The sequence below is a fragment of the Saccharomycopsis crataegensis genome, assembly GCF_037102585.1.
Source record: "Saccharomycopsis crataegensis DNA, jcf7180000000085, whole genome shotgun sequence".
In the NCBI taxonomy this organism is placed as follows: Eukaryota; Fungi; Ascomycota; class Saccharomycetes; order Ascoideales; family Saccharomycopsidaceae; genus Saccharomycopsis; species Saccharomycopsis crataegensis.
The window spans coordinates 153,679-170,548 of NW_027043830.1; the positions used below are offsets into that span (position 1 = coordinate 153,679).

Sequence of the window (16,870 nt, forward strand, 5' to 3'; positions counted from 1 at the left end):
GCCTTTTTTCACTAAATCGTTCATCTATCCTCTGTTTTTTTGGGCCTAACTTTGAATGATTATATCAATGATTATATCAATGATACTATTGCCGCTGTGTACATAGTGGATATCATAGAAAATTAAGGGAGTTGGTCCATACGCTGTTTGATATAAAACAGGTAATGCCATAGGGTGGCAGGAGAAACAAGACCAGCGACATAGCTTGTCTTAAGGGGCTGTAAAAAAAACTAGACTTTAGCTTCAATTATTATTTTAATAACGTTTTTAGCAACGATAAATAAAGTAACACGTACTCAGTTTTCAGTAATATGTGTGTCATATGTGTAGGAGCGAATACCATCATTTTTCTGTTGCGGGGAGGTGTCTTTTTCTTCTTCTTTGCCTCTGAATAGCTTGTAGACTTGCTAAACTCAAATTATTGGAAGGAATTAGTAAGCTTAGTGTTTGTCTTCTATGGTTTGATAGATGAGTAGAACGTGGGCAAAATTATGTGTGATTTGGTGGCCAATTATTCCAAAAGATCGTAGTATTATCTTTCAGTTCCACACCAGAAATAGACTCAAGGAATTAGAATCTACCTCATAAAAAGATAAAAATTTTCCATATAATATTAAAAATAGACAAAAAAAAGCCATGAGAGCAATGAAGACGGTAAAATAATCTGTCCGGTGGCCCTTGAACAAAACCTCCCAGTTCCAGGGAGTGAAAATAGCCACATCTCAAATACCTCTAATTGATAAGACTATAAGAAATAAACCAAGTTAATTGTCTGGTGATGAAAGCTGAAAAACATCTAGTATGTGTTTTGTGTTCTTGAACAGTTAAAAAGATTGGTCCGCCCAACACAACAGACTAACTATGAAACCACAAAAGAACTGGGAATTCTATCTATACACAGGGTATATTCTTGTAATTGTAGTAAATTTTATATGAGCTTCTTTTTTCTTTTAATTTTAGAATTTTTTCTATCTGCTTTGTTAAAATTGGTTGATTGAGTTCTTAAATATTGGTGCTTAAAAAGTTTATTCCTCATTTTCATTTTATGGAGAAAATCGAAAATTTCAGACTTTCAAAACATTTATACCTTTCATCCATTCACCTTGTCATCCATTCATCCATTCATTCCTACGATTCCAAAACAGCTGAAATCCCAGAATATTTTGAATAATTTTATTAAGTTTGAAATTTTTATTACTTACGTGATCTAATTTCATAGTGCTCTCCATCATATTCTGTTTGTCTTGCCTGTTTAATTATCAGTTTCTTATTTTATTTTTTTCATGTGGGTTTGATTGTATTTTATGTTTTGTTGAAAATATTATCCTATTTTCGATTAACATAATCACTGAATAATCACTTTAATTCTTTTTACCTCTTTTAGCTCAATATATTCTTCCAGAGGAAACAAATGGTCAGAACATCAACAGCACAACAAACCCAATAGCAACGATTTAGAAACAAGAGAAACAAGAGATATTTTCTTGACTCTACCAGCTTCAATATTTTCTCTAGAAAAGCTCTCCATCTCCATCAAAAGAAGAGATAAATATCAAAATAGTAGTAACATTTGAAACGTCTGGGAAACAGCCCAGTTATGAGCCAAACCGATGATGAGCGGCGGCAGAAAAGAGCAAACACCGGAAACTATGATATGAAGGCAAAAGTGGTAGCTGAAAAGTTAAGAGGCAAGAAGGATCTTGAAATAATTCAATGGGCAGAATCTCATTTGAATTTCCATATCCGACATAGAAGGAATATTTATCGCTGGAAGGAAAATCCCATCATTCTAAAATTGGCTGAACAATATGCTGGTCTTATTGAGAATGCTGATGTTCCCGATATTATTAAGAGCAGTTATAGGAGACCAGATTTTATAGAGGGGGAGGTTTATAAAATATTGATAGAATATGTGGCGACAGCTTTGGAATATGAAGTTCCAGTAGATTTGGAGCTTATTGAGCATAAATTTAATCAGGTTTATGGAGTATTTGGAATGCCAAAAGATATGGAGCTGAAATTTCAAATTGGTGCAATAGAGAGAATAAAAAACTTATATGAGCATTCATTGATAACTAGTTCTGATATCGTGGTCCAGCAAAAGCTTTTGAAGAGCTTGAAAAAACAAACGTTCATCAGTGACCACGAACAGTTGAAAAGTTTCATCGCAACAAGTAACTGGTCTAAAGTTTACTTTGTGAAAGAAATAGCCATAAGATATCAACTCTTCAACGGCTCAACACTATCACTTTTTGGTAGTGAAGATAGAGAATTGTTAGCAAATTCTGATGCACCATTTTCCAAAAGCGATTCTGATTTCCTTCCGCCCAACAATTTATTGACAATGATCTATTGTGCCAATCTTGATGGTACTGATAAGTGCAAAAGTTCATTCCTAGGTCCAATTTTCAATCCTAAAAAACTTCTTGGAAGCTTGGATGACAAATTTAATTACTATTATACCAAAACTGGTTGGTTATCAAGCGCACACTTTCAAAAATATTTGGAGGAAATCAGCAACCATATCAAGCTGAGCGATAGGTATCAAGGCAAAAGTGAAACATCACTATTTGTGATTTGCGATGAAAGTCATTATCATAGCCTTCCTGATTCGTCAATTCCAGGAAATATGAAGCTCATTATTGTGAAGAAAAATGTTTGTGAAAGGCCAATAAATACGACAAACGTATTAATTTCGCAGATGTATGTAAAAAAGGTTTTGCAAAAACTATGGAATACAATCAGGTGCCTCGAGTATTTGCAGAGCTATGAAGTGACAAAAGGTAAGAATTTAGGAGCCTCGAACTATTCTAGTGAAAACTTAACCAATATAATTCTTCATTCTTTGCAATGTTCTATTTATGAATCTGTCACAATTTTGAGCGATATTTGGAACCAGGTGTCTGAGGATATAGTTTATGAATATACCAACTTCAGGAAGCATTCGCAAAACGAAGTCATGAGCATTGACCAGTCGGGTTTCTATTCCAGTACCGTATTAAAGAAATTGCATCAAAGGCTCGCCATTCAAATCACAGAGATTAAGGAGAGAATAAATAGCAGCTCGATTGTGAGGAGCTCCATGCTTGCTTGCCTTGATGACATTTTGGTTCAAAAGAAAGAACTCAATCTTATTGAGTGTTTAGATGTTGAAGCTCTAAAAGAGTGCCAATTAATTGAAGATTTCATTTATGGCTTAGTGAAGAAGAAAATTGCTTCACGAGAAAACCCCATTAAGAACAGGACCAATCAGCAGGCTTCCATAAAAATTGATTTTGAGCTTGATTGTCAAACCCCCGGTTCTTATTCTGTTTTTGATTATACCAAAAAGAGTTCTATGGTCAGTTCGGCTGGAAATAATGGACCAGCTGTTGATTCTGTTCTCTGTAAAAGAACTAATCCATCCTCTATAATCTCATTTCCAAAACCCACTATTGCTTCAGACAGAAATTGCAAGAATGGTGGCTTTTCAATCAATTCAATTCTCAACGAGCAATCTGAGAATGAGATTGTTTCAGAAAGTGCTCACGAATATAACAATAGAATTACTTTTCAAGTAGAATACAAGAAAGATAATAAAGTATCACGCATTGACAACACGTTAGGGCAGCAGGCCAGCATTTCTGATCCTATGGAAAAAGAAACCAGAAGAGCTCAAAATCTTGGCAAAAGGAAAATTGCAACAAATCAAGTAGAAGAAGCAAACTACATAGGATATAATGGGGTGATTAATTATGAGGAAACTTTTGGGGCGGATGATAATTACACTCAGTATGTTGCTGATTTCAAGAAGGCAGTGTACGATCTCCATTTGCACTTCACCACGAAGCCGTTTGGTCCAAATGAAGACTTTGAAATCTATAAAGAGATGAGCTTTGAAAAAATCTATCTGCTAGTTGTTGGTATAGAACAAGATAAAAGGGAGAGACAATACAAATCAGTGTAAGTCCGAAAGGGTGAAAATTTTGTGTGATTTTTTTTTCTTTTGTTAATGCCCCTTGGCGATGCACTGACTACAATAGTTAAAACAATGTATCTAAATAATTAATTGGAGATATATAACAATCAATAGGCTGCTTCTTCTCTAGGTCACACATTACTATAAGAACATTCGTATAGAGAAAAAAGAAACTGTACGAATAATATCAAATCGAATTGTATAATAATATGTTGTTTTTTTTTACGTGTACCTATTGGTTTATACATTCTGTGTCCATGAGACATCTGCAGCTACTATAGTTATTATCATTTTGCCCCTTTGTTACTGTAAAAATAGTTTATATACAGAGTTCCTTTTACATTTTCCAGCATATATAATATATAAAACAAAAAAGAAATGGAGATAACATTTTACGAAGGCACTTCCATCAACTCTCTGCAAATCAAGAGATTGGGAAAGAAAATAAAGAGTCAGCTTTATGACATGCTGATTTTTTGAGATAACTGATACCCCAGCTAAAAAAAAAAAAGATATTAAGAATGGTACATCACTAAGCCAATAATGTCCTCTAATATCGTTGACTATTTCATGAGTTTCATAAAAAAGAATACATAATACAAAGAAAATATCCCACCAAGTTTCATTCTTTAGAAAAAATAACGAAACTATTCCAACCCCCGAACTGCCCTTTCCATCATAAAACAGATGTAACATATTGCATAGCCCAGTCTTTTCTAGAGCTTTTGACATATGTGAACATCTTTATGGTTTGGGTGGGTGGTCAGCTGGAGTGGTAACCCGGACTGATAAACACTATAGTTCCTGTAGAGGCTCCAAAGGGAGGACATTATTAAGGAGCACTATGAGTGGGGGAATTTGACTACAAGAACCCTTCTTATCCTCCATCAACTGTAAAAAAACAAACATCCAACGCCTTAAATGAAGGAGCTTTTTGCAGAAAAGTCAACATCTGTCACAGCGTACGCACATTACGGCGCACAGGAAGACATTATTTATCTATTTATTTAAATCCCTTTATTTACTTATTTTACGAAGTAATTTCAACATTAATGTTAAATAATAATATATTAAATATATTAGCCAATTGATATCAAATCAAGCTGCAAAAAACAAAAATAAAACTAAACAACAAGAACCAGAAATTATTTATAGGAATTACCAAAGTTTTCGTCTGGCCAGTAATAATAGTGACAAAGTTTACTCATTGTGTTTCATTCATCCAATCAAGGGTGTACTTAATCCCTTCTTCTAATCCGGTCTTTGGCTTATATCCAAGAATCGATTTCGCTTTGGCGATGTTATGGTATCGATAGGCACAAACCACCTTGACTCTGAATGGAGTCAACCCTGGTTCTTTCCCAGTCAACTTGGATACAAATTCAGAAACATACCCAATGGCAATGGCCACTGGTCTGGATAGCACAATGTTGAAATTATCAATGTGACCATCGGCTTTCCACACGGTACGCGCAAGGGTCCAGAAATACGTAGGGGCATCATTGGTGACAAAGAACTTTTCACCCCCTACTTGATGCTTTGTTTCTGGATCCAACAATTTTTGGGCCGCCAACACATGAGCATATGCCACGTTCCCAGCATAAGTCCAATCGAATAAATTGTTATTGTCGCCAATTTGGAATTTAGACTGACCCAACTTGGCAACACTTCGCAAACCTGGAACAAGCTGTCTGTCCCCTGGTCCGAAGATGCCTGCTGGACGTAATGCCACAGTGAGGAAATCAGAATCAAAGTCATTGGCATCGAGAACAGCTTTTTCAGCAATTGCTTTGGTTTCGTTATACCCGTCCATTGGGATTTCTGGGATCGGCCACGATTCATCAGCATTGTGGATATCTTGGCCATTGAAGATCACTCCGGCAGAAGAAGTGTAGACCAATGCTTTGACTTTAAGGTCGGCGCTGCACTTGATCAAGTTTTTAGTACCTTCGACATTGACCTTTTCGTAAATCTCTTGTTTTTGGCCATGGATTGGAGAGGCAGAATGCACAACCACATCACATCCAGATTCACGAATCGCAGATTTCACAGACTCTTCTGAAGTGATATCTCCTTTGATGAACCCAATTTCTTTTGGGTCAAATGTGAAATAACTGGCGAGTTTTTCTGGAAGTGGGCGAACATCAAAGACGTGGATCTTTGGTCTAACTGGGCTGATATCGTAAAATTCTTGAACAAGGTGAAGACCAAGGAACCCTGACCCACCGACTAAAAGTACAGACTTTATTTGTGGAGACGACATTTTTTTTTTTTTAATTGTTGTTCCAAATGAGTGAAGGTATACTTGGTATCACAAGATATCGTTCTCGTTTAACCTGAAAAAACCCCCGAAAATCACCACGAAATTGGCGCCCCGCAACGCATCTAACCAGACATGATTTTGACATTTCGACATGAAAAGATTATCATCACTGATTATTAGCAAGATAATATTATTGTGTTTCATGTAGATGATAGCTGTGATGAATAGTTTTTGGAAATAATGAAAAATAGTGCATAGTGCCAATTTACAAAAATAATTATAAAAATTTTTAGAAATAGAATCCATTGAAAAAATGTAGCAAAAAAAGAGCTTAAAAGAACTGAAAATTGGAAGCAAGGCTTCAGAATAGCGAGACTAGCTCAAGTTAAATGTGATTAAATATGCCAGATTACAAAGAAACGATCTCAGAAGCACCAGAGTTGTAGTTAGCTTGGGCAATTTGGATTTGAGAATCAGTGATGTCGTAAACAACGTAAGCAGATCTCAAGAAACCGTCACCGAGAATGTAGTAGTTAGAGCCAGAGTCCAAAACACCGACCAAACATTCATCAGAAGTACCCTTAGATTCACCGTTCAAATTGTACAACAAGTTATCGAATGGGACAGTGATTGTCTTGTCTTCGAAAGTGAAGCTGAAATCTTCACCCTTGGTGGAGCAAGAGGTGGTGTACCCACCAGCTTGGGAGTTGTAGGTACCGTATTTTGTACCAACTGACTTAGCAATGTCAGATGGAGCGTAGATCAAAGTGGTACCGGAGTCCAACAAGGCTGGGTAGGAAGTGGAAGTGAAAGTGTTGTCACCAGCCTTGATGCTGTCTAAATTGACGAAGAAAGCAACGGCTTCAGAAGTAGAGGAACCAGAGTCATCGATGTTCACAATTGACAAAGTCTTTAAGTCACCAGAGTATTTAGATTTGTCAACAGCGCCGAACAATATAGAACCAGAGGTGGCTTCCAAGTTGTTCAAGTATAAGGAGTAAGCAGCCTTGGAGATAATACCTTGGTTAGCCAATTGCAATGGCAAGTTGTCGTAAGTGAAAGCGCCGGTGTAAGATTGAGCAGAAGCTTCATTACCTTTCATACCAACACCCAAGATGGATTGGCCAACGTTTTGAGTGGTGGCGTCCCCGAATTCCAAACCGGTTACCTTAGCATCACCAATGGTAACAGTTTCTTTGGCCCAGTCACCAGAAGCAGAGGATCCATCACCGTAGCTGATTTGGAAACCTGATTTGTCCTTTTTGTAAGTAGAAGACTTGGAGTTATCGTAAGTACCGTAAGTAGATTGAGTACCGGCACCTGGAACCCACAAGTCGGAAGACCCGGTATCGACATCGACTTTGATCTTTTGGCCTGGAGTACCAATTTCGATTTCAGCCAAGTACAAAGAGTATTCGTTGTCTAATTCCAAGTTAATTCCGGCAGATGAAGCAGCTCTTATGGCTCTTCTACCTTTAAATTGTGATTGAGTTTCGTTGGAAGCACCATATCTGATGACATCGAAGTTAAGTTGTGGTGGGGCAATAGTACTTCTTTCAACTGGAGCAGCAGAAGCAAAGGAGGCCAAAGAGGCAGCAACCGACAATAAAACTGAGGTGGATAATTGCATAGTTATAATTGAGAAATGAAAGCAATAAAGAAAAATAAAAGAATTGAATGATGATTAATAAAAAAAGAAATATTGAAAAAATTTGATACAAGTAGCATAATACACCAGTATTTATATAAAAATGTTTGAAAGTTTTAGTTTATACAGTGGCTGTCATTTATCCATTGTATCTTTTACTAATTTTAGAATCTTACGGATATATCCGTACATATGAACATTCCATGCATGTTGCCAAAAATGTAGTGCCTCTTGCCATGCAGTATTGGCAACGGGTTTTTTCTTAGATATCTCTCTCATTTCTTATTATTTATTCGTGTTGATTATTATATATAAACGTATTATCGGAAATGCGTAGTTGTGGTATAATCCTGTAATTATTATTGTATTTGTTCTAAGACTTAAATTTGTTGGAGGAGTTCAAAAGGTGCTGAGTTGTCAACGGCACCAAAACTAGGTGCAGTCGCTATCAATAGGACAAAACAAATCAAAAAGACTTCCGTACGTCTATTGTTGACTTTTTTGCCATCTTGCTGGCCTGTCTGCTTTAGTATTATTAGATAATGGTCCTATGTGGTCGATTAATAAATTTGCCGCGCGCGCAAATTACATGTCGATCGTATCTTGTGTTGGTACACAAGATACCATCATGCAGTTTTTTCTGATAATTAGACAACTAAAATAAAAGGTCTTACGACTATGTAAAATATTAAGTAAAAGTTTTAGTCATCCACATTTTCCTTACTATCAATCCATACTCCTGTAGATTTGATCCTTTTTTGTTTCGTGCCAAAGCCCACACAAATTTGTAGATTTACAATATATTGGGAGTTCCATTCATATTGTCTTATTACACAACCAAAAATCTAATTAATTCTAGTATATTAGTTATAAAAATATTATACAAAACCGTATCCTAATCAACGTATCTGAATCCTCCAAACACAATGGTCTTGTTTGGCAAGTTTCCTTGAACTGGCAACAACACACTCAACTTTTTCTTGAGGTCGTTAGCATCACTAATATACCCAAAACACAAAACACCCGAATCCAAAACTTTTGTCATTGGCTCGTCGATATCAGCATGCACAAACGCAATGACGGCGTTTTGTAAAGATGACGATTCGGGTTCCAATTTTTCAATAAGCTCTCCATCAGTAACGATCGCCTCCGGTTCTGCTGGAGCTTCTGAGATTGGCACTTCTTCTTTTTCTTGCTCCTTCTTGACAGTAGATGCACTCATAACGGCGGCATCGGCCTTTGATTGTTCAAGTTCCTCAAGCAATGCTTTTTCCTCTGCGTCCATACCAATTGGTAACACTGAAGAAGCGTCCAAGTTTTCGGAGTTATCTGTGGCGGAAGTGGTATTCACCTTATTGCTTTCAACAATTCGGTACACTGATAGTCGCGAATAATCGATGGAGGTGATGGTGTACGGACTTAGTACCTGCTTTCTGTCACCATAAAAGTATTGCTTGATCAACAGTTGCTGACGGGCTCGGATGAACGCATCATCTTTATCGACACAGCCTCCAGATTTTGAGAACTTTAACACGTTGAAGAATTGTTTTTGCCCATCTAATGATTCATAAATCTTTTCCGAAAAGGTCTTCTTCAAATCGATGAATAATCGCTCGTTTCCCAAAACAATGATCAAATTAACACTAAACGCCTCGACAATCTCTTCGATCAACGAAGAGTCCTTATTGGTCAATGCTGGGGTATCGATGATGACTCCTGTCTGACGGACCATTTCGTCATTTTCCAATCTTTTATCTACCACGCTCGCCAATTTCTGGATATTATATCGATAATAGCTTGGGTTACTATTGATATGGTCGTAGCCGTAGTATGTAACAGCTGGTTGAGTTGGATGGAAAGCAGACGCACCACTCAATATACTCTGACCCCAGCCCTGTTCAACATCAAGAACATCGTTCACCACCGTTGCACTGAGAGCCCCAGGCATCGTGTACACTCCTTCCTGAGGATCCAAGTTGACCACCATAGGAAAACTATCCATTTTCACCGCATAACTCACAAGAACTTTCAGTAACGTAGTTTTTCCTGAGTCTTTTCCCCCAATTACCAATACTCTAGGAGCATTGAGGTTGTTGTTGGTGGCGGCCTTATTTCTGAAATTTTGCAAGGCAAAGTGCAACGCCACGTACTGGGGCACCACGCTCTCATCAGAAACGTACTCTGAGGAAAAAGTACCATAGTACTCAATGATACTATCCTGGTAGCAGAATATCGATAGCTTAACTCCTTTAAATTTCAAATCAAAGTTATTTGGAAGCTCGGTACCGTTGATCTCCACCACTCCTGACACGACCTTGATTGTTAATTCTTGCGAAAAATCAACTTCAAACCGCCATTCTGAGCCTGCTGGGATGTTCACTTGGGATTTGCCACCGCTATCCATGATAAATCCACCGAGTAATTGTGGAGCAACGAGAAGGTCGCTGGAAGGAATTTTTTGGGGAATTTTTTGGTTATTTTGAAGGAACTCAAAGATTATGTAATGTGTATAGGCAGATTATGTAATCGCTCCGTTAAAATATTGAAAACAAGAAAGAAAAAAAAAAAATTGGGAAATGAAGGATCCTGCACTTTTTATAAAGTTGAACAATCACACAATGTCAAAGCCACAGAAATCAGGATTTCCTATAATGCTTCTCAAGAACCTTCCGTTCGAGGCCACTCCTACCGATTTGTTCACTTTATGTTCGAAGTTTGGCACGGTATTGCAGATTAGAAAAGGAGTGGAAAATCACTTGAAAGGTAATTGTTTTGTGGTGTTTGATGACTTGGCCAAGACAAAACAGGCGATTGAACATTTAAATGGGTTCAACTTCAAAGGAAGGTATTTGGTTGCTTTGCACTATCTGGTTGATAACCGGGCATTAGAAGAAGCGGCAGCAAAAGTTCGCAGTTCAAAGAATGGGGAAAGTGGGGGCACTGAAAATGAAAGGTTAGTTAATAATTTAATGGACGAGGTGTTCAATTGAGGAGGACTTTTATTATTTTTTTTTTGAAAGTCACTCTACTCATTATTATTATTATTACATTTTCACTTTCATGATGAAAAGGTGCCGAAATTTCATGTCCAATGGAATTAGTCATTGAGCAATTGCGTCAATTTTGGGGATCCATTGTCTGATTTTATGGCTAGGTTATTGATAGGAAATCGCTATTTATTGCAGATGGAGTTGAGAAGTCAAACAGCTACCTGGTTTGATCATTTCAATACAGGTACGGTTACAGTGTGCGGAGCTTTTTGCAAGATAGAGGATACATGTTTTAACATTGTAATAGGCAAATATTTTCAACATGATTAGGAAAGAGGTGATGCTTTGAGCAGATTTTAATTTTGCAGACCATTTGGAATTCTGTGTTATCCTCAAACTTTGTATCGTTTTCGTTTTCTTTGTCCTTGTCTGGAGTATCATATTTTTTTGTTTGGATTGCCTTATGGTATTAGTTGACATTTTCTGAAACATTGGTGATGTCTGGAAGCTTGGATTTCACTGTTGTTGTTGCCAAAACAATGTCGTTTCTATATATTTGAGCTAAGATATCTGATTTGCCAAAAACAACCATAGCTAGGTATTTAAAACCATTTCCAAAGATGTCCGTATCTGCAACCTTGCACTTTTTCTCACTTTTCAAACACGGAAAGTGAAACCTGGGAGGGTGAAGTACATTTTTGATGTAACCAACAGATACTGAATATGAACTGCAAGTCGGCTTCTAAAACTGCTTTATGGACTACCTTTTTGGGGACCGAATCCAACTCCTCATTAAGTCCTTAGAAGGTAGATTCTTTAGAAATAAGAACGTCATTTAGATTGTTTGATAATTCATGGGTATTAATTTCCCCAATGAATTCATTTTTTAAATTATGAAGATACATTGGGAGTTTCTTACCAGTGTGCAAGTTGGCAGTTGAATGTTCGAAGATGGAGACGAGCTATGCTTACCATTTCCACTTTTAATTAAAAGATGATAGTTTAGAAGTTGTAATAATAAAGCATGGCACCTTTTTCATTCCTGTCTGCTCACACAAAAAAAAATCATACCATAAGATTCCCCTATTATGTTCAATGTTCCTTTTAAATTCTAGAAGAAGCACTTTTATAGCACCCAGTAATTCTATATTTTGTTGAATGCCCAAAGCCTAGAAGCCTAGAATCTTGTGCAAACTTTGTAATAAACAACAAGCATACTTTGATGTCTGGGTTAACCTGCATATACCATTTCGAAGGATTGTTTGGTGTTTGGATGTAATATTATAAATACCTCCATAATGGTGTAATAGGGGCACATAATAGGCACCGCTAAAATGGTATATGTAAATTAACCCAAACACCTATTGATACTGCACCTATGGTGTACGCAGATTAACCCAAACATCTGATAATACCTCCATAATGGTATAGTGCATAACTGTGGTATTAAGTAGACTGGATTATTGTCTAAATATCATGGCCATTGATATCCATGAGTGGTTCAGGTATTAATAGATCCACCTAATATTTTAAAATTACATGCCTTTTATCCAATTGGAATAAACTTGTGCCTAATAATATGGCACATAATTCCTTATTCTGTCCCGAGATCCAATATTTTTCATCAACTTCTTTGTTTTTCTCTTGCAACTTGTTGGCAGCCAGGAAATACAAAAGATCCCATGAGTTCAGAAAATGTACCACAGAGATTAAATTGTAAATATTAGTTTAGCATTGCATCATTCGCCTCTTATTTACCTATTTAGAATGTCAATGACTTCGCTTTCGCGTCTCAGTTTTGGAAAGCAGATTCCCTCATAATAAGAGATTATTCAGCAGCTCGTGGGGTATTGATTTCACCAATGAGACTATTTTTGAAATCATGGATAGGCTTTTGGAGCCCCTTACCGGTATTAAAGTTATCAATCGGACGCGTCGAAGATGGGGATGGAATTCATGTACGAATAATATTACCTTGAATTACAACATAGTAGTTTGGATGTTGTAATACCACTGATCGTCGGATATTTTACTATGAAACACTCAACAAAACATAGGTCTTTGATGCCAAATTGATAAGTAAAATAATCATGACTTTTTGGTTACATATAGTTTTCTTATTGGGACGACAAGGCTGAGTTTGAACTTTTTAGAGAACTGATTCTACAACGACTTCCACATTTAAATTTGAGGAATGAGAAGGTATTTTGAGTGACCTGTACTCAATAATGGAAATTCAATCATTGGATCTTCAATTATAATGAAATAGACCGCCTGAGGCTCAGATGTAGATCAGTAAATTCGTCAGACTCCAATTTCATTTACTCAAAACCCATATCGTTATTCTGGATGTCCAGCCATCTGCAGGTTTTTTCTGCAATTTTTTTTTTTTTTTTTTTTTTTTTGGTTCCTCTAATCAATCAACCAGCCCAGTTATTTTGACATATTTTTGCCCCCACCTTCCTATTTTTTTTTTTTTTGTCTTTTCCAAACTGATCTCTTCCATTATCATGGTAATGGCCACTTATTGTCCTTTATCAATTATCCTGTGGTTCTAAAGAATACTTTTTTCCCCCCCTCTTAGCATGTTCTATTTGCTGCTGATAATCTTATCGGTGGTATTCATCGTGGCAAGGGAGTACTATAACAGAACCCAAAAGGTGTTGAGTATTGAAACTTTCAAGAAAGAAATCCACCAGGAGTTTCAACGACAAGTTACCAATGGCCAAGATCTGGTACGTGAGCATCGGCGGAAAATTGAGGAATCTGAAGCACAAATCGGCCCGAATGATAGAAGAATCATCCAGTTAATGACCACCAGTAACCAGAAGGTCAACCATACGGAGTCGCTACAAACCCAATTGACCTCTGTGGTGAATGAGCACGAAATCATCCGGTTGCAACTTGAACAGATTCTTGAACTCCAAAGTCATCAAGAAACTACCAGTAATACGAAAGCGGATGGACAAAATTTGGAGAATCTCAAGATCGAATTGGTTGTGATGCAAAATAACTTCAATAAACTTGGAGAGAAACTCCATAAGTATACCATGAACAATCAAAAGATCATCAAGGCGATAAATGAGACGAGTATCAAAAATTTCGAAATCAACAAAGAGGTGGAAGATATCTTATTCAACGCCTTAAAAGATATTGAAACCGAGAACAATCGACTACGAGGGCTTCTGAAACAGTTGGGGAGCCTGATACAGGAAAATAAATTAAAGATTTTTAATATGTTGAACGGTCTAAATGAATACAAGGACGCACAATTGGTCAATTTCATTGAGTTGAAGCAATTGCAATTGAAAAGCCTAGAAGAAAAATTGGCAATGAAAAAATTATGGGTTTCTATATCGTTGGCAAACAGCTTTAAAAGTGGTGATGAAGCAGATTTTTTGCTGAGTTATTTCCCGACTAGCAAGGCTACAGATTTGGTGAAGTTGAAACAAACTCTTTCCGGTGAACTTGATCAAAGAAGTTTTGAAATAGAATCAGTGGAACATGAAATAAAGCAGGCCAAAAAGAAATTTTTATTGTAAAAACACTCATTTTTTTAATTACGATACCATTTTACCTTTTATGATTTTACTTATAAGATATTAATATCTTAAATCGTTTATTTACCTATGCATTTTTAATACCTACACATCAAACATTAAATAGGAGACGCTATTGTCATTACTTGACTCATAATTTATGAGCGATACAAGTGTAAGTGGAATGAAAATTTTATCATGAACTCAACATTCCCAACCCTTGTAGGAGAAATGAGTGTGTGTGTATTACTTGGAAAACCTGACCATTTTAATGTAATGAATTGTAATTGAAACTATATACAATGCTTGAATTTTAATATATGCTCTATAATGCTGTATCAAGGAGTATCATGTCAGTTTAATAAAACTAATGAGAGTTTCCATAAACTTTTGTGGTTGTTCACTAATAAGCCAATGACCGGTGGGGAAAGTTTTCATTGAGGTCCGAGGGAAATAATGATAAATCATTGGCACCGTATCCTGGGTGATGAAATCTGAATTACGAGCTTTCAAAAACAAACTAGGCCCATTGAACTTCCGTTTAGAGATTTCGTGTTCCGGGAAATCCCCAATGGCTTGGATCCCATCTTGCAAGTGTAACTGGGCCACCGGGATCTTGAAATGGGCGTATTGATCACTAATAGCATCGTGGTAATTGAACTTCGACACCTTGTTGATATAATTAGATATGAGGAAAAGTCGAACTTTTGGATCGGGTTCGTATTTCTCCAAGAATTTCAAACCTTTGTCCCGCCATTTCTTATCGGTTTTGAGGACCAGTTGTGATACCTCAAGATGATACATTCCCTCCAAATCACGAGAGAAGTTCAATCCTAAAGGCTTGGATACCGGGGAGTTATCAACAGAAACAAGTCTTTTAATGTATTTGGGGAGCATGAGGGCCAGGTACATCGCCACTTTGGCTCCCATGGAATGACCAATGATGGTGACGTCGTTGAGGCCCTGTTCTTCGACAAAGAATTTTATGTCCTGAGACATTGCGGAATAGTCGAACGGCAAAGAGTGCGGAGAATCTCCGTGATTTCTGAGGTCCACTGCATAGATTGGTGCGTTTAATTTGTTTGAGAGGTGTTTGCCCACGGTCTTGTAGTTTTGCTTGGATCCAAAGAGCCCATGAAGGAGAATCAATGGTTCATTATGCGACGAAGGCGAGGAGTTGGCAGGAAGGTGGAGGTCGAACTCGAGGTGGACCGGGACCTTATGGGGAATGGAGCGTGTTGATAATAGACGGCGACCTAAGTGGCGATTTAACATGGTTTGCGATGATCGGATCTCCACTGATAATAAGGTGCTGCTTCGTCAACTCACGCAGTTTTTGGCGAGATTTTGTGATGGCGATCGCTGTGTAATGGGGTGCTGCACCCTCTATATTTGTTCCCAATTATTATCATCGGTGAGTCAAAAATTACCATTCTTTCCTTCTTTTATCCTTCATCGATAATAATATCACATCGCATCATCCATTCACAATGTCCGCCATTGCTGCTCCCTTAAAAAAAACTCTTAACGTTGCCCTTATCCAATTGTCCGCTGGGTTCGATAAGGCAAAGAACTTGAACCATTTCAAGACCCATATTTTGAAGGCCATCGGGGAGTCTAAAAACAAGTTGGACTTGGTGGTGTTGCCAGAATGTTTTAACTCTCCTTATTCAGTCAGTGAGTTCCGTAATTACGCAGAAACCATTCCTGATGGGGAAACCACCCAGTTCCTCTCGGCAATTGCCAAAGAACACCAGATTTTCTTGGTTGGGGGGTCGATTCCTGAGTTAGATAAGACCAACGACAAAATCTACAACACTTCTGTGACTTTTGATCCTCAAGGTAAGATCGTTGGTAAACATAGAAAAGCTCACTTGTTTGATATTGATATCAAAGGAGGGATCACTTTTAAAGAATCGATAACTTTGACCGGGGGCGACAAGGCTACGGTGTACGACCTTGATGGGTTCGGCAAAGTTGGTTTGGGTATTTGTTACGATATCCGATTCCCTGAATTGGCCCAGATTGCTGCAAGATCTCCTAATGACTCGTTTGCCATGATCTATCCTGGTGCCTTCAACACCACCACCGGGCCATTGCACTGGCATTTACTTGCCAGAGCCAGGGCCATCGACAACCAAATCTACACTATTGTTTGTTCGCCAGCAAGAGATTTGAACTCGGGGTACCATGCATATGGCCACTCTTTGGTTGTTGATCCATATGGGAAAATCATTGCCGAGGCTGGCGAAGGGGAAGAGATTGTGTACGCCCAATTGGATCCCGAATTGATCACTAAGGTCAGACAGGGCATTCCAATCAATTATCAAAGAAGATTTGATATTTACAATAATGTCGTGGATGGTGCCACTGTTTCTGATGTTTAAAAATATTTTGCTGGAATGACCAAAATGTATCAAACAATATGTAGCCATTAAATACGAATTGAAATAATATATACATCATGAAATA

General features: G+C 37.5%; 7 protein-coding genes across 7 annotated transcripts; 4 read left to right on the top strand and 3 right to left on the bottom strand. All coding sequences in view use genetic code 12, as the record gives it.

Moving 5' to 3' along the window:
- Window positions 1-1,597: 1,597 nt before the first annotated feature.
- DASC09_048000 (uncharacterized protein) lies at window positions 1,598-3,946 on the top strand (the record flags this gene model as incomplete). Its single annotated transcript, XM_064998399.1, has 1 exon — window positions 1,598-3,946. One exon carries the CDS (start codon window positions 1,598-1,600, stop codon window positions 3,944-3,946), a length of 2,349 nt encoding a protein of 782 aa, XP_064854471.1.
- Window positions 3,947-5,162: 1,216 nt separating this feature from the next.
- ERG26 (sterol-4-alpha-carboxylate 3-dehydrogenase (decarboxylating)) lies at window positions 5,163-6,221 on the bottom strand (the record flags this gene model as incomplete). The annotated part of the gene is made up of 1 exon (XM_064998400.1): window positions 5,163-6,221. One exon carries the CDS (start codon window positions 6,219-6,221, stop codon window positions 5,163-5,165), a length of 1,059 nt encoding a protein of 352 aa, XP_064854472.1.
- Window positions 6,222-8,764: 2,543 nt separating this feature from the next.
- On the bottom strand, window positions 8,765-10,273 carry CLP1 (cleavage polyadenylation factor subunit CLP1; the record flags this gene model as incomplete). Its single annotated transcript, XM_064998401.1, has 1 exon — window positions 8,765-10,273. One exon carries the CDS (start codon window positions 10,271-10,273, stop codon window positions 8,765-8,767), a length of 1,509 nt encoding a protein of 502 aa, XP_064854473.1.
- A 214-nt stretch (window positions 10,274-10,487) lies between these two features.
- On the top strand, window positions 10,488-10,859 carry DASC09_048030 (uncharacterized protein; the record flags this gene model as incomplete). Its single annotated transcript, XM_064998402.1, has 1 exon — window positions 10,488-10,859. The coding sequence occupies one exon, from the start codon at window positions 10,488-10,490 to the stop codon at window positions 10,857-10,859; it is 372 nt and encodes a 123-aa protein (XP_064854474.1).
- A 2,585-nt stretch (window positions 10,860-13,444) lies between these two features.
- Window positions 13,445-14,401, top strand: DASC09_048040 (uncharacterized protein; the record flags this gene model as incomplete). Its single annotated transcript, XM_064998403.1, has 1 exon — window positions 13,445-14,401. One exon carries the CDS (start codon window positions 13,445-13,447, stop codon window positions 14,399-14,401), a length of 957 nt encoding a protein of 318 aa, XP_064854475.1.
- Window positions 14,402-14,746: 345 nt separating this feature from the next.
- On the bottom strand, window positions 14,747-15,673 carry DASC09_048050 (putative hydrolase; the record flags this gene model as incomplete). Its single annotated transcript, XM_064998404.1, has 1 exon — window positions 14,747-15,673. The coding sequence occupies one exon, from the start codon at window positions 15,671-15,673 to the stop codon at window positions 14,747-14,749; it is 927 nt and encodes a 308-aa protein (XP_064854476.1).
- A 215-nt stretch (window positions 15,674-15,888) lies between these two features.
- NIT3 (putative hydrolase) lies at window positions 15,889-16,785 on the top strand (the record flags this gene model as incomplete). Its single annotated transcript, XM_064998405.1, has 1 exon — window positions 15,889-16,785. The coding sequence occupies one exon, from the start codon at window positions 15,889-15,891 to the stop codon at window positions 16,783-16,785; it is 897 nt and encodes a 298-aa protein (XP_064854477.1).
- Between the last annotated feature and the right edge of the window lie 85 nt (window positions 16,786-16,870).